The sequence below is a fragment of the Lactuca saligna genome, chromosome 2 (genome assembly GCF_052625555.1).
Source record: "Lactuca saligna cultivar CGN05327 chromosome 2, ASM5262555v1, whole genome shotgun sequence".
Taxonomy (NCBI): Eukaryota; Viridiplantae; Streptophyta; class Magnoliopsida; order Asterales; family Asteraceae; genus Lactuca; species Lactuca saligna.
In genome coordinates this window covers 131464233-131487664 of record NC_136418.1, presented here as the reverse complement: position 1 = coordinate 131487664, position 23432 = coordinate 131464233, and the positions used below count along the sequence as shown (strand labels likewise).

General features: G+C 33.4%; 1 protein-coding gene across 1 annotated transcript; it reads left to right on the top strand.

The window, feature by feature from the left end:
• The first annotated feature begins 10527 nt into the window (after positions 1-10527).
• On the top strand, positions 10528-23226 carry LOC145030089 (uncharacterized). The gene is made up of 25 exons (XM_078978516.1): positions 10528-10680; positions 10853-11123; positions 11208-11301; positions 11419-11546; positions 11627-11711; positions 11800-11935; positions 12034-12230; positions 12328-12448; positions 12558-12578; positions 12660-12782; positions 12930-13004; positions 13109-13307; positions 13407-13465; positions 16539-16689; positions 16779-16859; positions 17122-17259; positions 17350-17412; positions 17818-17880; positions 18379-18516; positions 18618-19046; positions 19154-19393; positions 19527-19582; positions 19672-20089; positions 20219-21433; positions 21563-23226. The coding sequence occupies exons 1-25, from the start codon at positions 10528-10530 to the stop codon at positions 23224-23226; spliced, it is 6318 nt and encodes a 2105-aa protein (XP_078834642.1).
• The last annotated feature ends 206 nt before the right edge of the window (positions 23227-23432 follow it).

The following is a 23432-nucleotide window of genomic DNA, read 5'->3' as shown; positions in this document are numbered from 1 at the left end:
GTGATGCAATCCAAGAAGAGAAACAAGGAATCGTGAAGTTTTTAGGTGGATTTGGACCTTAAATTTTTGACATGGTTAGTTTGCAACCTTCTTGGGAGAAACACCTCTCGTATGTTAGAAATTGAGGATGAAAAGAATTGCTTAGAGTCTCTGAAAGTCGTAAAACACTATCAATTGAAGTATTTCGATGGTACAAATCAAACACTCAATTGGTTAAAATTCAGAGTTTGTTAGAATGAAAGAATGTTGGTGTAAATGTTCTTGAAGATATACCAAAAAATGAACCAAAACGGATATATGATTTTTGTATGAAAATAGTCACAAAAAAACACCAAAAGTGTCATAAACTGGATTTTAGGATAAGAGTCAATTTTCTAGGCGCATGAACGGGCTTAGTTATATTCTTATGTGTTTTTCTATTCAATATATATAGATGTTAGGTTCCTGTAATTATTTTTAAAGATTGGAGTTGTTGAGTTATTTTACTTTAATAAAGTGTTCATGTGGTTTATGCAATATAGTATCTTTTCCTGATCAGCGTTAATATGCTATGCTCCGGACATGATTAATTTGTCTTTGATCAAAATATATAGGTTAAATAAAATATGCAACTAATAACATACTATAATAATTTAAATTCACAATCAATATAGAAACAAAACAAAAAACATAAATTTCAGTTTTCTTTTAAGAGTTAGAACTACTTTGCACATTGATATATGTGTCCCTAGCAATTTACTAAGAAACCCCCAAACTCTTGGGGTGCATAAAACCTTGTGATACATGCTCAAGAAACACATAATGATCATCATGCATCTGATCTTGACGTGTGTCGTGTACTTCTTCTATGCATGGAATTGGCACATAACATCTTAATATAAACACACTTGGCCATGCTAATGTCAACTTGTAAACCCTGATACCGATCTTTCGAGCACCCTTTTTCATCTTTTCCTTCAGACTCAAGCGTGCATACGAAAACTGATAGCTCTTGAGAAACTCCCTTCTACTATGCCAACGATCTATATCCTGACACTGTCCTAATCTAATTGTTAGGGCGAGTGACTCTTCATCTTCGTATTTGTAGGTCGGGTTCCCAAAGGAAAAATGTGGTGATGGTGAAGTGGTCATGGTATTTGATGAGTTTAGTGAATTAGGTAAAAATGGTGTGAATGTATATATAGGTGTAGCCACCAAAGTGGTTGAACCCTTTGTAGAAATATAAGGGTTGGTGGCTTAAATTGGTTGCACCCATGGTCTATCTACCTTCGATTAAAGCATCTTTATTTTCTTAACTATTATTGGAACACTTGTATGCGCCTTTATCTTATTGTTACATATGCAATTTTTTTTAAAGGCTAATTGCAATTAGTTGGGAGCACCTTGAAAGAATAGAGAGTGCGGATGACTCTAAAGATGGTCCTAGTCTCCTAGAAAGGTTGAGAAAGTGGCAAAAATCATATATATCTTTTTTAGGTTAGTTTTGTTATTGTTATAAAAATTAAAGAAAATTAAACACACGTAAACGTCCTTAAAAACTCGTGTATTTTGTAGATAATTTCATTTTAAAGAGTATTTATTACAACTAATGTTCTTTTAATTAGTTCACCAAATATTTCCCTCCAAGTGTTCGAAAAGAAAGGAAATAAACATTCAATTCAATTTTCTGATTCTTTCTGGAAAAGAGAAGACAAGACATCAACTTTTTTTTTTTTGGACAGCACAAGACATCAACTATTTATTTTTTTATAATTTGTTCTCCAGATATTTCATTCCAAATGTTGGAAGATTGAAAAGAAAGGAAATAAACATCGAATTGATTTTTTTACTTATTTAAATATACTTATAAGAGTTTATATTTAGAAAGTCTATATACTTTAAGCTTATTGTTCAATAAAACCATCATATGAAAAGAAAAAACAGAAAAACAACTTTTTGACATTAAAAAAATTTAAAAAAATTAAAAAAAAAAGAAAAAGAAAAAAAGAAAAGAAAGATTATGACTTGAAATAGACTCTATAAACATTCAACATGTATTAAAAAAATCATAATTGAAATTGTAACGACATAAAAATTAAAAACAATTTTTCATTTTTAAAAACAAACATATTTCAAATATTAATTCTCCAAAGTCTCATGAATATCAAATGTCATAACAATATCAAATCCCAGAATCTCAAATATCCTTCCATCAGTGTGTACAGATCATGTCAGCGCCTTCTCGCGATCATCGTTGGTACCTAAAACACATAACACATAACATTGTAAGCATAAATGTTTAGTGAGTTCCCCAAAATACCACATACAACACATATTAGCCACTCGATGCTATAACTCTGTATGACCCTCTGATCAATGTGTCTCAGTGGGACCCTCCAGTCCCATAACTCTACGGACCCGCAGGTCCTTACTCTATGGACCCTCTGGTCCTAACTCTATAAACTCTAAATCATAAACAACATAAATCACATAGAATAACACAATGCATCACATCAAACTAATAGCATATAAGGTACTCTGTCACAACTCTAATTACCACTCTAGGTAAAGTATAATGAGAAGACTCACCTCGGATAATCTCGAACTCGAAATACTGATCTAGCCTCTGCCTAATCACATAAAATAAATTCTCTTAATCAATACAACTCTCAAAGGATAGACTAGTCCCTCTCTAAATTCCCTCAGAAGGGTAAAAGACCATTTTACCCCTCAATTGGCTCAAAGGTCCAAATATTGACCAAACCCTAAAAGTCAACGAAAGTCAACCCTCCGGAGTACGCGGTGCGTACCAACTCTGTACGTTGGGCGTACCCGGATGCTTCACAGAATCGGGGAGCTCGACCCCCTACGTTGCGCGTATTGGGATTACGCCCAGCGTAAGTCCCAGTCTTGTGCTCTTTTTGATTTTTGGTCTTAAACGGTTAAGAAATAAGCTCCAATTCCAGATCTGACTATTCTAAGGCCACTTAATCCATAAAGTTGGTGACTTTAAGCCTTTGCATGGCTGAGGAAGTCACCAACACCCAAATCACACCACTTCCATCCTTACAGAACTCATAACTCATGCATGGCCAGCTCTTAATGACAAAGACTAGATTTTTATGGCTTAGAAACCCAAAATAGACTCACAAGGGACAGATCTCGGGTTCTAGGTCTCATCAACTCATAAAGCCATCAACTTTGGGGGATAAAACCCTAAAACATTCCATATAAAAACACAAATAGAAGAGAAGGAAAGTTTGAAGCTTTTTACCTCCAAATAAAGCTTTTCCCACTGCTAATCTCAGATCCAAAGGCTTGGGCTCTTACTCCTTCTCTTTCAAAGCTTCCACTTCACTTCAAATGTCCAAGAATACACCAACAAGCTCTCCAAGGCACTCTCTTGCTATAAGAACGAGATTTAGTGTTTTGGTACACCCCGCGTACACCTTGGTATGCCCCGCGTACTAGGCGACCCTCCGCGACCAAACACGCACACGAGTACGCTGAGCATACACCCCAATACGCCCCGCGTACCCGTCTACCACTCTTCCCTTTAACAAGGGCTAAATTGGACAAATGATCAAAGACTAGAGTTCACAAGGTATAACTGATTTTTGGATGTTACAAGTCTCCCTCACTAGAATCAGACTTCGCCCCCGAAGTCGTGCTCTACAAATAACTCTGGATGTTGCTCCCGCATCTCCGAATCTGGCTCCCAAGTCAGCTCGGACCTTCTCCGATGCTGCCACTGAACTTGGACCAAAGGCACTTCTTTGTTTCTCAAAACTTTCACCTTCCGATCCAAAATCGAAACCGATCTTTCAATATAATTCAGGCCCGCATCCACCTGAATATCCTCTAATGGCACCACGATCATCTCGTCGGCTATACACTTCCTCAATTGCGACACGTGGAAGGTGTCATGAATCTGGCTCAACTCTGCAGGTAGCTCTAAACGATAAGCTACCTTCCCCACTCTAGCAGTCACTCTGAAGGGACCAATGTATCGGGGCCCCATCTTGCCCCTCTTCCTAAACCGGATCACTCCTTTCCAAGGAGATACCTTCAGGAGCACAAAGTCTCCAACCTGGAACCCAAGTTCGGATCGTCACCTATCCGCGTAACTCTTCTGGCAACTCTGAGCTGTCAGTAACCTCTGTCTGACCTGCTGAATCTGCTCAGTCGTCTTAAGCAGTATCTCAGTTCTACCTATCACTCGTTGTCCTACCTCTTTCCAACAGATAGGGGTCCTACACCTCCTCCCATACAACAGCTCAAAGGGAGGCATACCAATACTCGAATTGTAGCTGTTGTTGTAGGAAAACTCAACCAAGGGTAGGTATGTATCCCAACTTCCACCGAAGTCCATAACATATGCTCGAAGCATGTCCTCGAGTGTCTGAATCGTCCGCTCACTCTACCCGTCCGTCTGTGGGTGATAAGCAGTGCTGAGGTGCAATCTCGTACCCAACTCCTCATGAAATTTCTTCCAGAACCTGGAAGTGAAACGTACATCTCGGTCTGACACAATCGAGATCGGCATTCCATGCTGAGATACAACCTCTCTCACATATACCTCTGCCAGTCTCTCTGCAGAAGATCTCTCACTGATAGCAAGGAAGTGAGCGCTCTTCGTCAGTCGATCCACAATCACCTAAATCGAGATCAGCACGTCCCTAAATGAGCCTTTCTACACTTCCCACAAGTACGGCCTGGCTGTCCCCAAGTCCTAGTATCAGCAGTCTTAGACTACTTCGGCGCCGGCTGTGACTGCGTCGGGGCCTGCCGTTGTTCCCTCAACTGCAGCTCAATCTCTAGCTCACGCTGCCTTGCGACCTACTGTAAATCCAAAAGAGTATCGCATTGCTTGGTAGACACAAACTACCGAATGTCAGTCTTGAGCATGCTTATATAACTTGTCATCTGAGCCTGCTCAGAAGCAAACTTTGGGGATAACATCTCCTTCTCTGTGAACATGCAGGTGATCTCCATCACCGACTCCCCGTCCTATCTCAAACTCAAAAACTCCTAAGCCAATCATTCCCGCTCAACCTGAGAGATGTATGACCATGTCATCAATCTCGACCAGTCCTTGGCCCCAGACCTTAGCAGGTTCAGGGCACACCTGAACTTCTGATCAGTAGGACACGAGCAAGTAAAAAATCACCCATCCACATCAGAAACCCACCTCATAGCCTTGATGGGGTCCTGGGTCCCATCAAAAGTAAGGGGCTTCATGTTATCGAAGTCCCTGTACTGGAAGCCCAGACTAGCTCCTACTCCTCCTCATGTTGTTGTTACAGCCAATGCAGCTGCAGCGACAGCCACCTCTGCAAGGGCTGCGTATTTGTCATCGAAGTACTCCATCATAGCGGTTTTGATAGACCCAAACAACTCTAGAATCTGACCCCAGACAATCTCGACCACCTCCTCACGTATGATCTCCCTGACACGGTCCTCTGTCAACACTAGCTCCTCTTGGCCGATAACCTCAGGTGTGGTCGGGGACTCCTGATCGCCCTGTCCTGATCCCGATCTGGATCCAGTCACAAAACACCTCGTAACCACCATACTGAAAAATATAACAGGAAGATATTAGATAATCCGCATAAATAATAGGGAACCAACTCCCGACTAAACCCTAAGGGATGTGACTTCCTTGCTACACGTATGGGTCCTGTGCTTTCAGTAGTATGGGCCCATACTACCTTCCACACCTACCCATATTTGTCTCAAGTATCACCACAACACCCTAACAATATACGTTCACATGGTGGTCACTCAATCCTCACTCCTACAAGAAAGCTAACTGTCTCACGTCGACCTATCGGCCCCACACAACTCACTCATCCATGAAACTTCCACCAACCTTGAAGCACTAGTGTATGCTAGCCATACATAATGTTGGACCCTATAGACTTTCGAATATCTGATGCTACCCTAAGCCCCTAATCAACAAGAACAGAACATAAGGCCAAATCAAACATTCTCAGGCTATAAGATCTTAATTCTGTACAGTCGTAATGCATACACAAGCAACTACAATGATGATGTAAAACTCATATAAGGAAAACCCTAGGCTAGCAAGCATCATCTAATTAGGCAATTCTATCATGCAATTCTTGAAGATCCCTAGCCTAGTACTAGCATGTTTTTCTAACATATCACAATATCAAATAACCGTATGGTATTTTGGGGTCTACTTACTGGCTCTGGGTGATCGTACACCCTACATCCTCCTTTTCTCATTTTGAAAACCATTTTAAAATTATTTTAAAGATCCTTCTTTGGTTTGAGACTGGATTCACACGAATGTTCCTCCAATTCACTCAAACCAAGGCTCTGATACCAACTTGTAACACCCATAAAAAATCATTCCAAATCTAAACTTTTTAAAACATTTAAAAACCAACAGTTATTACAAATTTGTTTTCAAAATAGTCTATATCAGAGTCTGCCAAAAACAACGTCATAAAAATTAAGGAGCAGTACGATGATGCCTTTGCCTTGTCGCGGTCCCCTGATGTACCAGAAACAATAAACTGAAACTATAAGACTAAGAGCTTAGTGAGTTCCCCCAAAATACCCACACACACACAATAATACACATATAATCATAAACAACATATTAGGGGTCCAGTCAACCATCGGGTTGGAATACCCAGGCCCTCAACTGTCCGGTTGGAATGCCAGCATACTATGGGTCCAATCATCCTCATGATGGAATACCCCAGGCCCACAACCAATAGGTTGGAATACCCACATACTATGAGTCAAATCATCCTTAGGATGGAATACTCACAGCCCACAACGAACAAGTTGGAATGTCCATGTCTATTGGCTTTCGCACAAAGCAGATAAGCATCAACCGACAAACAACATGTGCACATATAACAAATAATGATATAATAGTCTATAGACAAACAAACCGATCTAACAGATCATAATATCCTAGCACATCCTATCTATCAGGATACTGATCTAACGGATCATATCAACATGTAACATCCTACCTATCAGGATACTTATCTAACGGATCATAATGGCATATAACATCCCATCTACTAGGATACCGATCTAACGGATCATAACGACATATAACATCCCATCTACTAGGATACTGATCTAACGGATCATAACGGAATATAACACCCCATCTACCATGATACTGATCTAACAAATCATACAATACTCAAGCATACAACATATCAGGATAGCAATCCAAAATGGCCGGAGTTGGTGCTTAGACCCTTAAGTATAGTGAGGATAACTCACCTCTCAATTGTCGACTCAAAATATAGGCTCGAACTCTCAAATCACCGCCACAAATTCCACCACCTATATTCATCATAGAACCATATTCATAAATTTCCAACTTTGCGAAATATCCCAAAAACTCAATTAGCCAAACCTTGGTCAAAGTCAAAGTCAACGGTTAAGGTCAACAGTCCATGTTGACCCGACTCATCGAGTGTAGTCACTGACTAACCGAGTCCTTCCATAACTCGAGTAGTCGTGAAATCCCCTCTTACTGACTCGTCGAGTCTCCCTTTAACTCGTCGAGTTCATGCATGTCCAAATGTCGGGAAAACCCCAGTTGACTCGCCGAGTCACCCCGCTGACTCGCCGAGTCCATGCAGAAGTCCTTGCACGACTATCTTCATTGGACTCGCCGAGTTGGCCATTCAACTCGCCGAGTCCCTTCAGTCTATTATCCATTCAGATGCTTATTAAGCCATTTTAAGGTTCCATATTGCAGATCTAGCGCCCCAAGGCATGTTTATCATGTAAAGTTGCAAACTTTACATGCATGCAAGGCTCTAAAGACTTATAATGTCAAAACCAAGCTTGTAATGGAGTTTTACACCTAAGGGGAGGTTCATACTTGCTAAAGTTGCAAGTTTTATGGACTTAGAGACCAAAGAGAGTTCAGATATGAAGTTAGAACTTTAGATCTTAACTCATACCCAAGAATAGCTTCATAATATGCTAAGAAAGCCCTAATCTTTAACCAAATGAGATCTAAAAGGAAATAAGGTCAAGATAACGAATTGATACCTTCCAGTGATACTAAATTGAGGTAGACTTCAAATCCACACATGTTCCTTGCTGCTAGCTACTTGATCTTCAAGCTCCTATCACTAAGATCCACCTTCCAAAGCTTAAAACACATAAAAATGGAGCACACACACGGATTAGGGTTTTTTGGACTCTCAAGAGGCTACAAGGGGGCTAAGGGAGGCTAATAATCCTTTAAATATGGTGCAAAACCCCTGAAATTAGGGTTTTATCCTCCAGCTCCTACCCGCCGAGTCCTATTTTGGACTCGGTGAGTTGGTTACTTAAACACGTGGCCTAACTCGCTTCTACTCAACGAGTCAGGTCATCCAACTTGTCGGGTAGACCTTGCAATTTATGAAAATTAAAGCCATAAAATTATTACCTGAGAGTCGGGGCGTTACATTTATCCAATTGAACTTTCTATTTGTGTCATCGAAATACTTCAATTCAATAGTGTTTTATGACTTTTAGTGGATTTCAAGCAATCATTTACCCCATTTTTCTAAAGTGTGATGTTAAACCATTTAATTATCAATAATGGCCATTAAAATTTTATTTAATATAGTTAAAAATAAAAATATAATTTGAAAATCTTGCATTTGAGGTGAAAATAAAGACAGAAGGCTTGTTAATTATCGTACGTATACAAATCACGTATTAAATGTTGCTTATTCATTAAGATTTAAAACTTTAGATTCGTTTACGCAATATTATTTTTTTTGTTACACTATTTGATAGATAAGCTTTAGGATGGGACTTTCGGCGTTTAAGGTGCGTAATTTCATATATATATATATATATATATATATATATATATATATATATATATATATATATATATATATATATATATATATATATATATATATATATCTCCCTATCTAATAAACAAAACCAACTGGACACGTGTCATTACAATCATCCATTTTTCGCCCTATGTTAAATTACTCTATTACCCCTTCAGCATCCTTTCACGTATCATCATCATCATTAGGTAATAGATAAAATAGGTAATTAGGTATGGAATTGAATTAGATTATATTATATTATATATGGAATATATGGAATACGGAATTTCACGTAGCATTACAAATTGAATATGGATGGAAATACTGATATTGTATAGAAATCTTTGGAATATTGAATCTGCTGTATACATTAAATCAATTCCGTTAGATGCCCGATTAAGAGCATCTAAAAATGGTATGCATATCAATCAATTATTATTATTATGCGCATAACATACTATATCAATCATATTCCGCTTCAATTACATAATTCAATCCCTACGACCGTCTCTGCATCTCAATTCTGCTTCTTAATTTCGAATCTTGAATCAGCAACTTCAATCCTTCGGTGAGTTTCTCATGATTAACTATCATTGCTTCTCAATGTTTGTGTTAATCGTATAATTGAAATTTTTTTTCTTCTTCTGCGACTTCAATTTTGCTTCTCATTGAATTTGTTAATCAAGGTTTGTATTTATCTTTGATTCAGAAGTTCTTTATTAATTATTTTCGTCTGATTTATCAAACCGTTTATATAATAAACAAAAAAGTATCAATTTCTTTTTGAAGTTCCTGTTACACTATATCCCATTTTTAGTAATTTATTCTCAAAGAACAATGCTATAATCTGTAATTTATCATCTTTTAGTTTAATTTTATGGGCAAGGATGTATTCATTTTAAAATGGTATATTGGTGCATGCATTCTTGGGAATGTGCTTTGATATTATTTGAGGTATTCTATTAAAAAATATTCTAATCAAGCTGTCAAATGAGATTTCTCATAATGTTGAACACGCAACAGAATAAACAATGCATCAGATGTCAATTTTGCCCTTTGTCAATTCTTTTGATGAGCTCTAAAATTTCAATCATTTAAATTCCATAAATTAAGACTACAATTTCATCATTTTATGACCCCCATTTGCGAAGTTGAGTATTTATTTCCAAAAATGCGAAACTCCAGGGACAATATTTGAAAATTTCTGTTTTCTTCCCCAATTCGCATTCTACTGTGAAATACTTCGCATCTTCATTCTTACACCCTTCGCATCCCTTCGCATTAATCACCTTCGCATTCTACTGTCAATTCTTTTGTATCTCTTTACAAATTCTGCAATTTCATCATTTTATGACCCCCATTTGGGAAGTTGAGTATTTATTTCCGAAGATGCGAAACTCCAAGGACAATATTTGAAAATTTCTGTTTTCTTCCCCAATTCGCATTCTACTGTGAAATACTTTGCATCTTCATTCTTACACCCTTCGCATCCCTTCGCATTAATCACCTTCACATTTTAACCTAATTAATCAAATGTGAACCACAAAATTTTCATTCCAGATGCGAACACAGTTTAGTTCTTGAACTCTAAACTTGCGAAATCAAAACTTTCTGTTTTATGGCTGTTTATAGCATTTAACTTTTATTTTCTGTCAAATTTAGCATCTTACTTGTGTACTTTTCTGTTATAGTGACAATGGCAGAAACAAAGATCACTTTCATTAGAGACTTGGACAATATGAATGATGATTACACAGTAAAAGTGTCTATTATCCGGCTGTGGAAATCACTTTCAGATGGCAACCCCACTATTGTCAGATCAATTGAGATGATACTCATGGATGAAATGGTAAAATCTACTATTTTCATAGCATTATTCAAAAACATTTTTTTTATTTGATCATTCCAATAATATTATTCAAACTCAATCATTGAAGATGTTATCTTCAATGTTGACCAATTTATATTTATTAAAAATTCCGTTTTTAACATTATATAATATTCTTACCGTATGTGAATAGTCTACAAAAATCCGAGCAAGTGTGTATCCAAGAGATTTTCAAAGGTTTGAGTCCAAATTGAAAGAAGATCAAGCTGTTTACATCCGGTCCCCCACTATCGCTCCTAACAAATACACTTTTAAAATAAGTGATGTAACCTCCAAGTTAAATTTCCATAGAAGAACAACTGTTAACGAGTGTCTACACTTTCAATCCAAAACAAAATATGGATTTTCTTTTGTTTCTTTTGAAACAATTATCTCTGCAACAACTACATCTAATGAATCAATTGGTAATTTCCCTCCTTATTGATTGTATATTATATTTAATTCTTTAAATTCACATCATTTTGACATTCTGTATTATCATTTTGTAGATATTATTGGTGAAGTTGTTTCATTAGGAAAGCTTGATTCCCGTGATGTCAGCAAATCTCTACATAGGTTGCCTTTACAAATAAGAAACTTAGAGTAACCAAAACTTTTTTTATATTATATCTTATATCTTATATCTTATATTCATTACTTTACAACTTGCATGTACAATTTTAGTATTATATATTCATTTAACCATTATTATTTTTGCAGAGGTTTGCATGTTAATGTTACGTTGTTTGGAGATATTGCATACCAGTTAATTTCTTATCTTGAATCTCATAAAGAAGTTGGTTGTATGATTGTCCTTTTGCAATTTGCAAGAATTAATGTCTATAACGGTAAATTTTTTATACCAATCAACCTTATTTTAGTCTTTTATATTACTCATTCTATTTACTATTTTATTTTGTTTCATCAGCAACACCTTCTGTGAACAGTTATTTTGAACACACACGGATGTTCATAAATGCTAATCTTCCCGAAATTGTTACATTCACAGATAGGTAACTGTACCTTTTAATAATTCATCGTTTTGTTGTTTCTGTTCAATAATTTTATAATTTTATTTTCAAACTCCTAAATTAAAAACAGCTTGGTTGGATTAAGAGGACTTCAAAACCCTTCTGCTTCTTTGACTGTTGAAAGCTCTAAATCATATTCGGAATTTGATGACTTTTTGAATAACTACAAAGTTAAAAATGTTGTCGATTTGATAGAACCACAAGAGGTATGTGAATATTTTATCTGTATTGATGTCATATTGTTTTCTATTTAACAGATAATAAAATTATAATGTTTTTTATGATCGTTTTGATTTTATTTTAGGTCGGCCAATATATCATTGTCGGGACCATTTATGGTATTCGCCAAGATATTGATTGGTATTATGATGCGTGTACAAACTGTGGAAAGAAAGTTCAAACAGAAGATTTGTTCAGTGGTGCAGATAGTGGTGATGCAAGTGTTGTTTTAAAATGCAATGGTGATAATTGTAAAAATAAGACGATCTCTTCTGTTCCAAGGTTTTTTTACATTTAAGAAAATATCAACAGAACAACTTAACTACATTATTAACCATTAAACATATTTAATGTTTATTTATCTGGGAATTTTTTATAGGTATAAAATACCTATTCGTGTGCAAGATGATTCTGGAACAATCACTCTAACTCTCTTCGATAGAGATGCTTATAGAATCGTCAAAAAACGCGCACGTGATCTTATAGATAAAATCAAACAGGTATAACGTAATTTTAATTTTTGTTTTCTTAATTGTTGTTATTTGTTGTATTTTCTTTAGTTTAATGTGCTTTTAAACATAAATATATTATATAACACATTTATTCCAGGCTGGGGATAACACATTTAATGTGCTTTTAAACAATCACTCTAACTCTCTTCGATAGAGATGATTATATCCTTACGACCTCAAATGTTTGGAGCATAAAAAGATGGCTTTTAAGATAGATGTTAACAGTTTTAATGTATCCAATAACTACAATCGGTTTGGGATACTTGGCGTTTCGGTTGATAGTAACGTTATCGATGCTTTGGAAAAAAAGTTAGCTGTCGAGGTATTTATATATTATTTTTATTTGTTTTTTTAAAATTACTTTTTATGATGCATATTTTTTTAATGATCTTCACTAATAAATTGTAAATCTATATTGATTTACACCTATGTCCCACAAATTATATAAATATTTAAATTTCTGATTCAGGCAGGTAGTCCTGCAAATGCTGATGATACAGAAATCGCATCTCATGAAGTATCTCAAGAAACAAAGTCCTTAAAGGTTATATTATAAATTATCATTATTTAATTTTATATAATCTATTAAAAAGATTACTTTTTCTTAATATTTTATTACTAAACCTATTTACAACATTTTGTTTTAAGGATGCGATATCGCAAACAGGTGATAATTTGACCCCAACATTGCCCGACAAATTTGAAGCTACAAGTCCGTTCAAGTATAATTCCCCAACAACAGTAAAAAAACGAAATGTTGGAGATACCATTGATGTTGATGATTATGATAATGTGACTTCATCCACCAAGGTCCCTCGATTGAATTCTAAAGTTGATGGCAACACAGGTCTATTAATACCAAAGCTCGAAAAGTAATTTGAGATTGTCCTTTTTTAATCAACAATGTTCTTGAATTTGGATTTTTTTTTTGGATTCTCTTTCACAGTATTGCTCTTTGTGGTGTCTACTGTTCAAACATTGATACTTCTTGCTTTATTTTCGCTGGTATTCTATATTTTAATACGATTATCATTTTATGGTTATCATTGTAATTAGACTAATCTTCTTTTAATAAATGTGTGGCATATATGTTTATGAATTTATGTGTAAAATAAGCAAATAAATATGTTTCTAAAGACTCTTATCAGAAATATACTAAATATTTAACGATGGTGGTCTTGATAAGTATTAGTTCGTTTCAAGCATATACAAATAAGTATATTACATACAACTAAATTACATTACATGTATTTACAATCATATATACTAATAAAGCATATACAAATAAGTATATTACATACAACTAAAAAATCCAAATTAAATTAGACAATTATAATCAGCACACAGAAAAAAACAATCAAACAGTCAAGAAGAAAGTACATTGGTAGGCTGTTACGATTAAATTAGACAATTATAATATGCGTTTTTCCAGGTGAGTATTCATATAAAATATTTATTTCCTTAATTAAAACAACAAAACATATATATTTTTTTTTTATTTTTCCAATTTGCATAACTTTTTTTATTGATTTAATAAAGTTGCATACCAAATTGTTAGGCTGTTACGATTTCACCACCTAAAATATGTATATTTGTATTATAATATATTATCTTGTTAGTATTTCATGAATGCAATCAATAACACTGCTTTGAATGCGAAGTTGGATTTAGCTTTGCTATAAGTTTCAATCGATTTTGAAATTGAGTATTGTTCGCATTTGTATGAGTGTAGTCGATGAATCGATAAAGCAAGAACATATGAGTTTTGATTCGCAATTGGATTGATGATTGAGGGATGATTCGTGAAGAAAAAAGCGAAGTCAAGGACTGTGAAATTGTTGTTTGCAAGAATTTAAAAACTCGATTGTGGAGTTGTTGATGCTCATTTTGCGAAAGTAAAACAATCGAGTGTTTGCATCTGTGAATCAATTTGAAGTCAACTGGGTTAATATTCGCATATGGGTTCAACATATGAATTTTTGATTTCGCAAGTTTAGAGTTCAAGAACTAAACTGTGTTCGCATCTGGAATGAAAATTTTGTGGTTCGCATTTGATTAATTAGGTTAAAATGCCAAGGTGATTAATGCGAAGGGATGCGAAGGGTGTAAGAATGAAGATGCGAAGTATTTCACAGTAGAATGCGAATTGGGGAAGAAAACAGAAATTTTCAAATATTGTCCCTGGAGTTTCGCATTTTTGGAAATAAATACTCAACTTCGCAAATGGGGGTCATAAAATGATGAAATTGCAGAATTTTTAAACAGATACACACACATAGACAACCACACATATATTTAGAATAAATTATTTAAAAAAAAATTTCTTTCAGTTATAAATTCCTAAAAACTTCCTTACTAAATTGAACTTTTCTTTCAAACAAAGGAATCATATACAGATCAAATTTTATAAAATTTTTCCTATGCCTTAACGTTGTCCTTTGGAAGCATAAATAAATATAAATATAAATATAAATATAAATATAAATATAAATATAAATAAATATAAATATAAATAAATATAAATATAAATAAATATAAATATAAATATAAATATAAATTAATAAATAAAACGATTGTTTTAATTTTTGACTACTGTCCTACCAAAAATTCACGTTCCTATCAATGTTAAATCTCATTTTTACCCCTGATTGGTTTCACGTACTATTACAATCTTTGATTTGATTTGATTAATAATCGAAATATCCATATTTTGTAATTTGAAATTTGAATATGGAATAACTGCTGTATACATTAAATAAATTCTGTCACATGCCCGATTAAGAGCATCTATAAATGGTATGCATATCAATCAATTATTATGCGCATAACATACTATATCAATCATATTCCGCTTCAATTACATAATTCAATCCCTACGACCGTCTCTGCATCTCAATTCTGCTTCTTAATTTCGAATCTTGAATCAGGAACTTCAATCCTTCGGTGAGTTTCTCATGATTAAGTATCATTGCTTCTCAATGTTTGTGTTAATCGTATAATTGAAAATTCTTTTCTTCTTCTGCGACTTCAATTTTGATTCTCATTGAATTTGTTACTCAAACTTTCTATTTATCTTTGATTCAGAAGTTGTTTATTAATTATTTTCTATCTTAAATTCTTTATTCGATCCACTAAATTGATCATCAATGTGTATGTGTATGTGTAAAAATAACCTTGTCTTACGTATGTCTGTGTTAATCATCACAGACATTGATCACATGTACTGTTTGAATGGATTGCTATTATCTTTGTACTTCCAATTTCGATTTTCTGTATTCTTTAACTATGAAGAAGAGCAAATTGGACTAATATACCCCTACCACGGCCTGCAATTTTTTTAATTGTTATGCCCATAAGCGAAAGGAATAACAATGCCCATATATGATACTGTGTGTCAAACACATACTATAATTTTAGAAAATATATTGAATAAAATAATACTCGAGCTAAGAAAGATACAACCTGATATAAGTTCTCAATTCAGGTTGCAAATTATGAGAGTAGATAAGTTTTGAATTTTTAAAACAAAGTGATCTGACAAGAAAAAAATTAAACCCAAACAAATATATACAGTAATAAGTTTTGACATCTAAGGAGATTTTTATATTTATAACCAATCAAACAATTCAAAAACATCTATTATGTGAATTCTGATGTTGGAAAGGATTAAAACAATCATAATTTTATGTTCAAAACCAATGTTATTATGAACTCTTCTAGCAACCAACTATTATGAAGAAAAATGAAACACTAGCACCAATTTAAAAATCAACTATTATGGTATCTGCAACAAAATTCGGAAACATTACATATAAAGCCATTGTACTTTAGTATTTCATGTCATACGTAAGTTCAATCGACAACATTTTTTTTTTAACTAGGTTACAACCCGTGGAAACCACGGGTAAAAGATTTATAAAAAATTATTAAACTAATAATATATAAGTTTTATTTATACAAAAACAAAAAGTTATAATAAAATATGTTTAAATAAATTAATGATGTGAATAATTACTAAAAAAATAATTGCATAACCACAAACCAAAAAAAATCAAATTCATATTTTCTTCCATTTCAGATAGCAACTACTAACATGGACTCCTTCAAGACTAATAAGAAGATAAAATTAAATAATTTCTATCTGGATAATACAAAACAATTGCATTCGTACACTACATCAGTCAGTCAAATTCCAACTTCTACAAATGTTACTAACCCTGGTGATAACGGTACGTTCATTATATATTTTACAACTTTCTTTATCAATGTTTTTAATCTGAATTATAACTATTTCATGTGTGTATATTTGATTATGCAGCTTCAAATAGGAATATCTATCATGTTCAGGCTACAGAGAAAAGAAGAATAAGAAAATTATACTTGGACAATAAAAAAAAAGGTTTTACCGAATGAATCCATACAACTACATCAACATCACATCTTTTTAAAATAAATGAAAATAATAATTTACTTAATTCGTTATACACTTTTCTTCATTATTCTGTATTTAAATTTAAATTTAAATATCTAAATTCAATTTTCTCACATGCTCATTTTTTGTATTATGTCTTTTTGTATATTAATATTCATAGAATATTTTCGGGAGTTACATTATTATTTCAAATCTATCCATTTGTTATCACAATTTTTTTTTTTTGCAGCCAAATTCAAAGGATTTGTGCATCCAAATAAAAACCTATCCGCATCTACATCAAGTGTCAATGTTTCAAAAAAATCATATTTCCAAACTTCTCCTTCAAGTCTAAATGTTAGAACTCCGTTATCTAACATTTCAAATGGTAACTCATTGATACTACCATTTTATTTTATAATATATATTTTTATTGTATCACATTTAATAATGTATACCTTCAATCTTCTTTTACCAGTCATGGATATTTCCGATAACAGTTTTCAATCACGGTTACCAAACATCAGATTGAATTCAAACGGTAACATACTTGATTGCTTATACACTTTTTTTTCTCTCTTTTAAATCTGTAAAATAAAAATTCTGTCATCCATAGTTTTTTATATTATCTATTTATCATTATTAGTATTCATATACTATTTAAAAACTTACAACATTATTTAATATTTAACCATTTCTAATAAGATATTATTTCCAATCAAATTAAAAGGAGTTGTCGATCGAAATAAAAGTGTATCCACATCTACATCAACCGCAAATAGGTCAAAACAAACAATGTTACGTACTCCTCCTTCACATTTAAATGTTAGCAGTCCGTTATCTAACATTTCCAACGGTAACTCATTTATTTTTCCATATTTTTTTTATAATATATGTTCTTATTGTATCATATTTGATAATCTACATTTCAATCTTCTTTTCTCAGTCATCGATATTCCCAATAACAGTTTTCAGACACCATTACCAAACATGAAATTGGATTCAAACGGTAACGTACTTCATTGCTTTTAAACTTTTTAAGTTTTTTTAAATATATGTAATAAAATTTATTACATCATCGTCTCTTTATCAATATTCATATTCATATAATATTAAAATAATTATTAAACAATTTTACATTTCTGATAACCATTTTTTTATATGAATCCAAAGGAGTTGTACATCGAAATAAAAGCACATACCGATCAAAAACAAGTTCAAGTACATCAAAACAAGCAATGTTACAACCTCCTCCATCACATTTAAATGTTAGAACTCCGTTATCTAACATTTCCAACGGTAACTCATTTATTTTACCATTTTAATTTGTAACATATATTATTATTGTATCATATTTAACAATGTATACTTTCAATTTTTTCCGCAGCCATGGATATTTCCAATAATAGTTGTCAATCGCCGTTAACAAATATTAGATAATTCTCTGTATTTTCAAATGGCGACACATCCAACAAATCATCTACAATAACATCAAAATCGTCTTCAGTCCTGTTATCTAATCCAAATAATAAAGCAAAGAAAAAAAGGACAAATTTAACTCCTATTCCAATATTTGGTTTGAGATCCGATCAAGACAAAATCGATGGTCAAAATGAGCAAAACATATACAACGGTATATCAAAAGGTAATTTTGATACAAATATAATATTTATATTTGTTCATTCAATATTTTTCACTTATATAAACTTACAAATTTAACATCTTTATGTCAACCTTAATTGACAGATTATTTGGATCATGGTGATCAGATTGTTGTATGCCAAACATGTTTTGCAAAATTATGGAAAGATGAATCTATCAAATGTAAAAAAAATGAGAATCAAAATTATTCTTTATGTTGTGCTTATGGCAAAGTTGAACTACCAACTTTAAAGAATGCACCTTCAAGTTATGCCCATCTTTTTACATCGGGAGATTCTAAAAGCAAACACTTCATGAAGAACATTCGTTCTTACAATTCTATGTTTTCTTTTACGTCAATGGGTGGAAAGATTGATTCCTCAATCAATAGAGGAAATGCTCCATACATTTTTAGACTTAGCGGTCAAAATTATCATAGTATCGGAAGCCTTTTACCGGAACATGGGTTAAAACCAAAATTCTCTCAGTTGTACATATACGATACTGATAATGAGATCGCGAATAGACGGACATGTTTTGGGTACACTTTTCACAATTATCACATTAATAGATATCTTATTCATCAACATTATATTATTTATTTATCTTATGTTTATATGTTCATGTTACTTGCAATGGAGATAATCAACGATCTACGTCAAATTCTTCTATCCTTGATAATGATATTATACAAGATTTGAAGTTGATGTTGGATTCAAATAATGTTTTGGTTCAGTCTTATAGAATGGTTAGGGATTGTTTTCATCAAAACCCTCATGTTGATATCAAGTTGAGACTTATTGGAAGAAGGGACCAAGATGGAAGGATATACAACCTACCATCTGCTTCTGAGGTTGCCGCTTTAATTGTTGGAGATATTGGTGATTCAATTGATAATAGAGATATTGTTGTTTAAACGTCATCAGGTTCTCTACGGCGTATTAGTGAATTACATCCATCATACCTTCCTTTTCAGTATCCACTATTGTTTCCATATGGTGATGATGGTTACAGGGTTGACATACCACATCGAGGTATTACACCAACAAGCAACAACAAGAGGCCCAACTGTACAATGAGAGAGTTTTTTTCTTATAGAATACAAGACAGGGATCAATATTTTTCACTAATTCTTAATTCAAAAAGGTTGTTCCAACAGTTTTTGGTTGATGCTTATACTATAATTGAAAGTGAAAGATTACATTTCATAAGGAGCAAACAACAAATTCTTAGATGTGAGTCTTATGAAAAGTTACGTACTCAACAGAACCTAGGGAATAAAGATATATCCAATATTGGACAACATGTAATCTTACCTTCTTCATTCACTGGTGGTGCACGTTATATGATGCAAAACTACCTTGATGCCATGTCCTTATGTAAATGGTTTGGATATCCTGATTTCTTCATAACCTTTACATGTAATCCAAAATGGCCTGAAGTTAAAAGGTTTCTTCATAACACTTCACTAAATCCAGAAGATAGACCTGATATCTTATGTAGGCTATTCAAAATAAAGCTCGATGCTTTGATTAAAGACATACGGGAAAATAAAATTTTCGGCATTGTTCAAGGAGGTAATAAAACTTGTATTTATTTCTAATCGTTTTGTTATAATGATTATTTAGTTTGTTAATATTTTTGGTTATTTGCAAATATATTTCATCCAGTACAAAGATTATCTTATTTATAAAATTAATTTGCAGTGGTCTATACAATTGAATTTCAAAAAAGAGGTTTGCCACATTGTCATATTTGTCTGTTTATGCATGCTAACTCCAAGCGGCCTACTGTTGAATATATTGATCCGATTATTTCTGCTGAGATTCCAAATATCAATGAAGATCCAGAATTGTATTCACTTGTAAGTGAATTCATGATACATGGTCCTTGTGGAGCTGAAAATATGAATTGTCCATGCATGGTTGACAAGCAATGTTCGAAAAAATTTCCAAAGCAATTCTGTGATCATTCTTCGGTTGATGTCAACGGTTATCCCTTATATATGAGAAGAAACAATGGATATTTTGTCGAAAAATCAGGTGTCAAGTTAGACAATAGAAATGTTGTTCCATATAACAAATATCTGTTGAAAAGATATCAGGCACACATTAATGTTGAATGGTGCAATCAGGGATCTTCCATAAAGTATCTGTTTAAATATATAAACAAAGGTCCAGATAGAGCTACAATTGTTGTTGACATCAACGTTGATTCTAATCACGAAAAGGTTGTCGATGAAATAAAAGATTATTATGATTGTAGATATATATCTGCATGTGAAGCATCATGGCGAATATTTAAATACGATGTTCATTACCGATATCCTTCTGTGATGCGACTACCTTTTCATCTTCCTGATCAACAACAAGTCATATATGCCGCAGACGATGATATTGATGATGTTCTTGAACAACCTTCAGTTGCTGCTTCTATGTTCACATCTTGGATGGAATGTAATAAAATTAATAAAGATGCACGAAAACTTACATATGTTGAATTTCCTACAAAGTTTGTTTGGAAACCTGATGATAAATTGTGGAAGCCAAGGAAAATTGGACGTTCAATAGGAAGGATTCACTCTGTTTCACCTAAACTTGGCGAAGTCTACTTCTTACGGATTCTTTTAAATAAAGTGAAAGGTCCAAAATCATTTGAAGAAATTCGCACGGTAAACGGTGAAGAATTTCCTACTTTTCGAGATGCATGCTATGCTTTGGGCCTCTTAGATGATGACAAAGAATACGTTGATGCAATTAAGGAAGCAAGTCATTCAGGAACTGGTTTTTATCTTCGTTTCTTATTTGCTACGATGTTAATGTCTAACAGTTTGGGTAGACCAGAGTTTGTTTGGGAAAATACATGGAAACATTTGTCAGATGGTATTCTTTACAACCAACAGCGTAGATTAAAGTCTCCAGGTATTATAATTTTGTATCATTATATGTAAAAACGGATTATATATATTTTAAATATGCACGGTATAATTTTTTTTACCATTTCATTGGTTAATATTATATTTTTTTTGACATATTGTTCATTTTTTACAGGTTTATCACTCAATGAGGATCAAATCAAAAACCTGACTTTGTTCGAGATTGAACAGATTTTACTTCGTAACAACACGAGTCTTAAACATTATAAACAAATGCCTTACCCTGATTCCGACACAGTTTCTTCTTCAACAAATCGACTTATCATGGAGGAGCTGGAGTATGACATAACGCTTTTAAAGAAAGAGTTTGATAGTATGTTTCATGCATTAACAAACGAGCAACGCAATATTTTTCTTGATATCATGACTACAGTCAATGATAATAAAGGAGGTGTGTTTTTTGTTTATGGATATGGTGGAACAGGCAAAACCTTTCTTTGGAAGACGTTATCTGCAGCAATTAGATGTAATGGTGATATAGTTTTAAATGTTGCTTCAAGTGGTATTGCATCTTTATTATTGCCTGGAGGTAGGACAACACACTCTCGGTTTGTAATTCCGTTGAATCTTACCGAGTATTCTGTTTGTAAGATACCGCCTGATAGTGAACTCGGCAAATTAGTAAGAAAAAGCTCATTGATTATTTGGGATGAAGCACCTATGGTCCACAAACATGCATTTGAAGCTTTAGATCGAGCTTTGAGAGATGTATGTAAGTTTGATAAGTCTACCAACTCAGATATTCCATTTGGAGGGAAAGCGATTGTTTTTGGAGGAGACTTCAGGCAAATTCTACCTGTTGTTCAAGGAGGTAGCAGACAAAATATTGTTAATGCTTCTTTAAGCTCTTCATATATATGGCAACAATGCAAAGTCCATAGATTAACAAAAAACATGAGACTAACCGTTGGAAAGGATCCATCTGATATTCGAAAAATACAAAATTTTGCAAACTGGCTTTTGGACATAGGAGAAGGAAAAGTTGGTGGTTTGAACGATGGTGAAACGATTATTGATGTTCCGGATGATATTCTCATTAGTGATCCACATGATCCTATAGGTTCATTAATTGAGTTTGTATATCCTTCAATCTTGGAAAACTTCAACGGTACGAGTTATTTTCAAGAAAGAGCTATACTAGCTCCAAAAAATGAAGTTGTCCAACAAATCAATGATCGTTTGTTAGCATTGTTTCCCAGAGAAGAAGTAGAATATTTAAGTTCAGATACTCTTTGCCAATCCGAGTTTGTTCATGATCAGTTTGATCCCAATTTATACTCCCCTGATATTTTAAATGGTCTTAAGGTATCAGGTTTGCCAAATCACAAGTTAATTCTAAAAGTCGGTGTTCCAGTTATGTTACTAAGAAACATTGATCAAAAAAATGGATTATGTAACGGCACTAGACTACAAGTGAAATCTCTTGGCAAACGTGTTATTGAGGCAATTATAATATCTGGAACTAATATCGGAAAGCAAACATTTATTCCAAGAATGTCTTTAAGTCCATCTGAAAAAAAAATTCCTTTCAAATTTCAAAGAAGACAATTTCCATTGGCTGTATGTTTTGCAATGACAATTAATAAAAGTCAGGGGCAGTCGTTATCAAAGGTTGGTCTGTATCTCAAGGATCCTGTTTTTTCACATGGACAACTGTATGTTGCCTTATCTAGAGTTCAAAGTAGAGAAGGACTGAAATTGTTAATTTTAGATAAGGATGGTAGACTTACAAACAAAACTTCAAATGTTGTGTATAAGGAAGTTTTTAGGAATTTATAACTGCTTCTTACCCATTAAATTCTAACAATTATGTTTTTTTTTCTGTTTTTTTGTAACATTTTTTTTTAAATAATTTATTCTAAATATATGTGTGGTTGTCTATGTGTGTGTATCTGTTTAAAAATTCTGCAATTTCATCATTTTATGACCCCCATTTGCGAAGTTGAGTATTTATTTCCAAAAATGCGAAACTCCAGGGACAATAT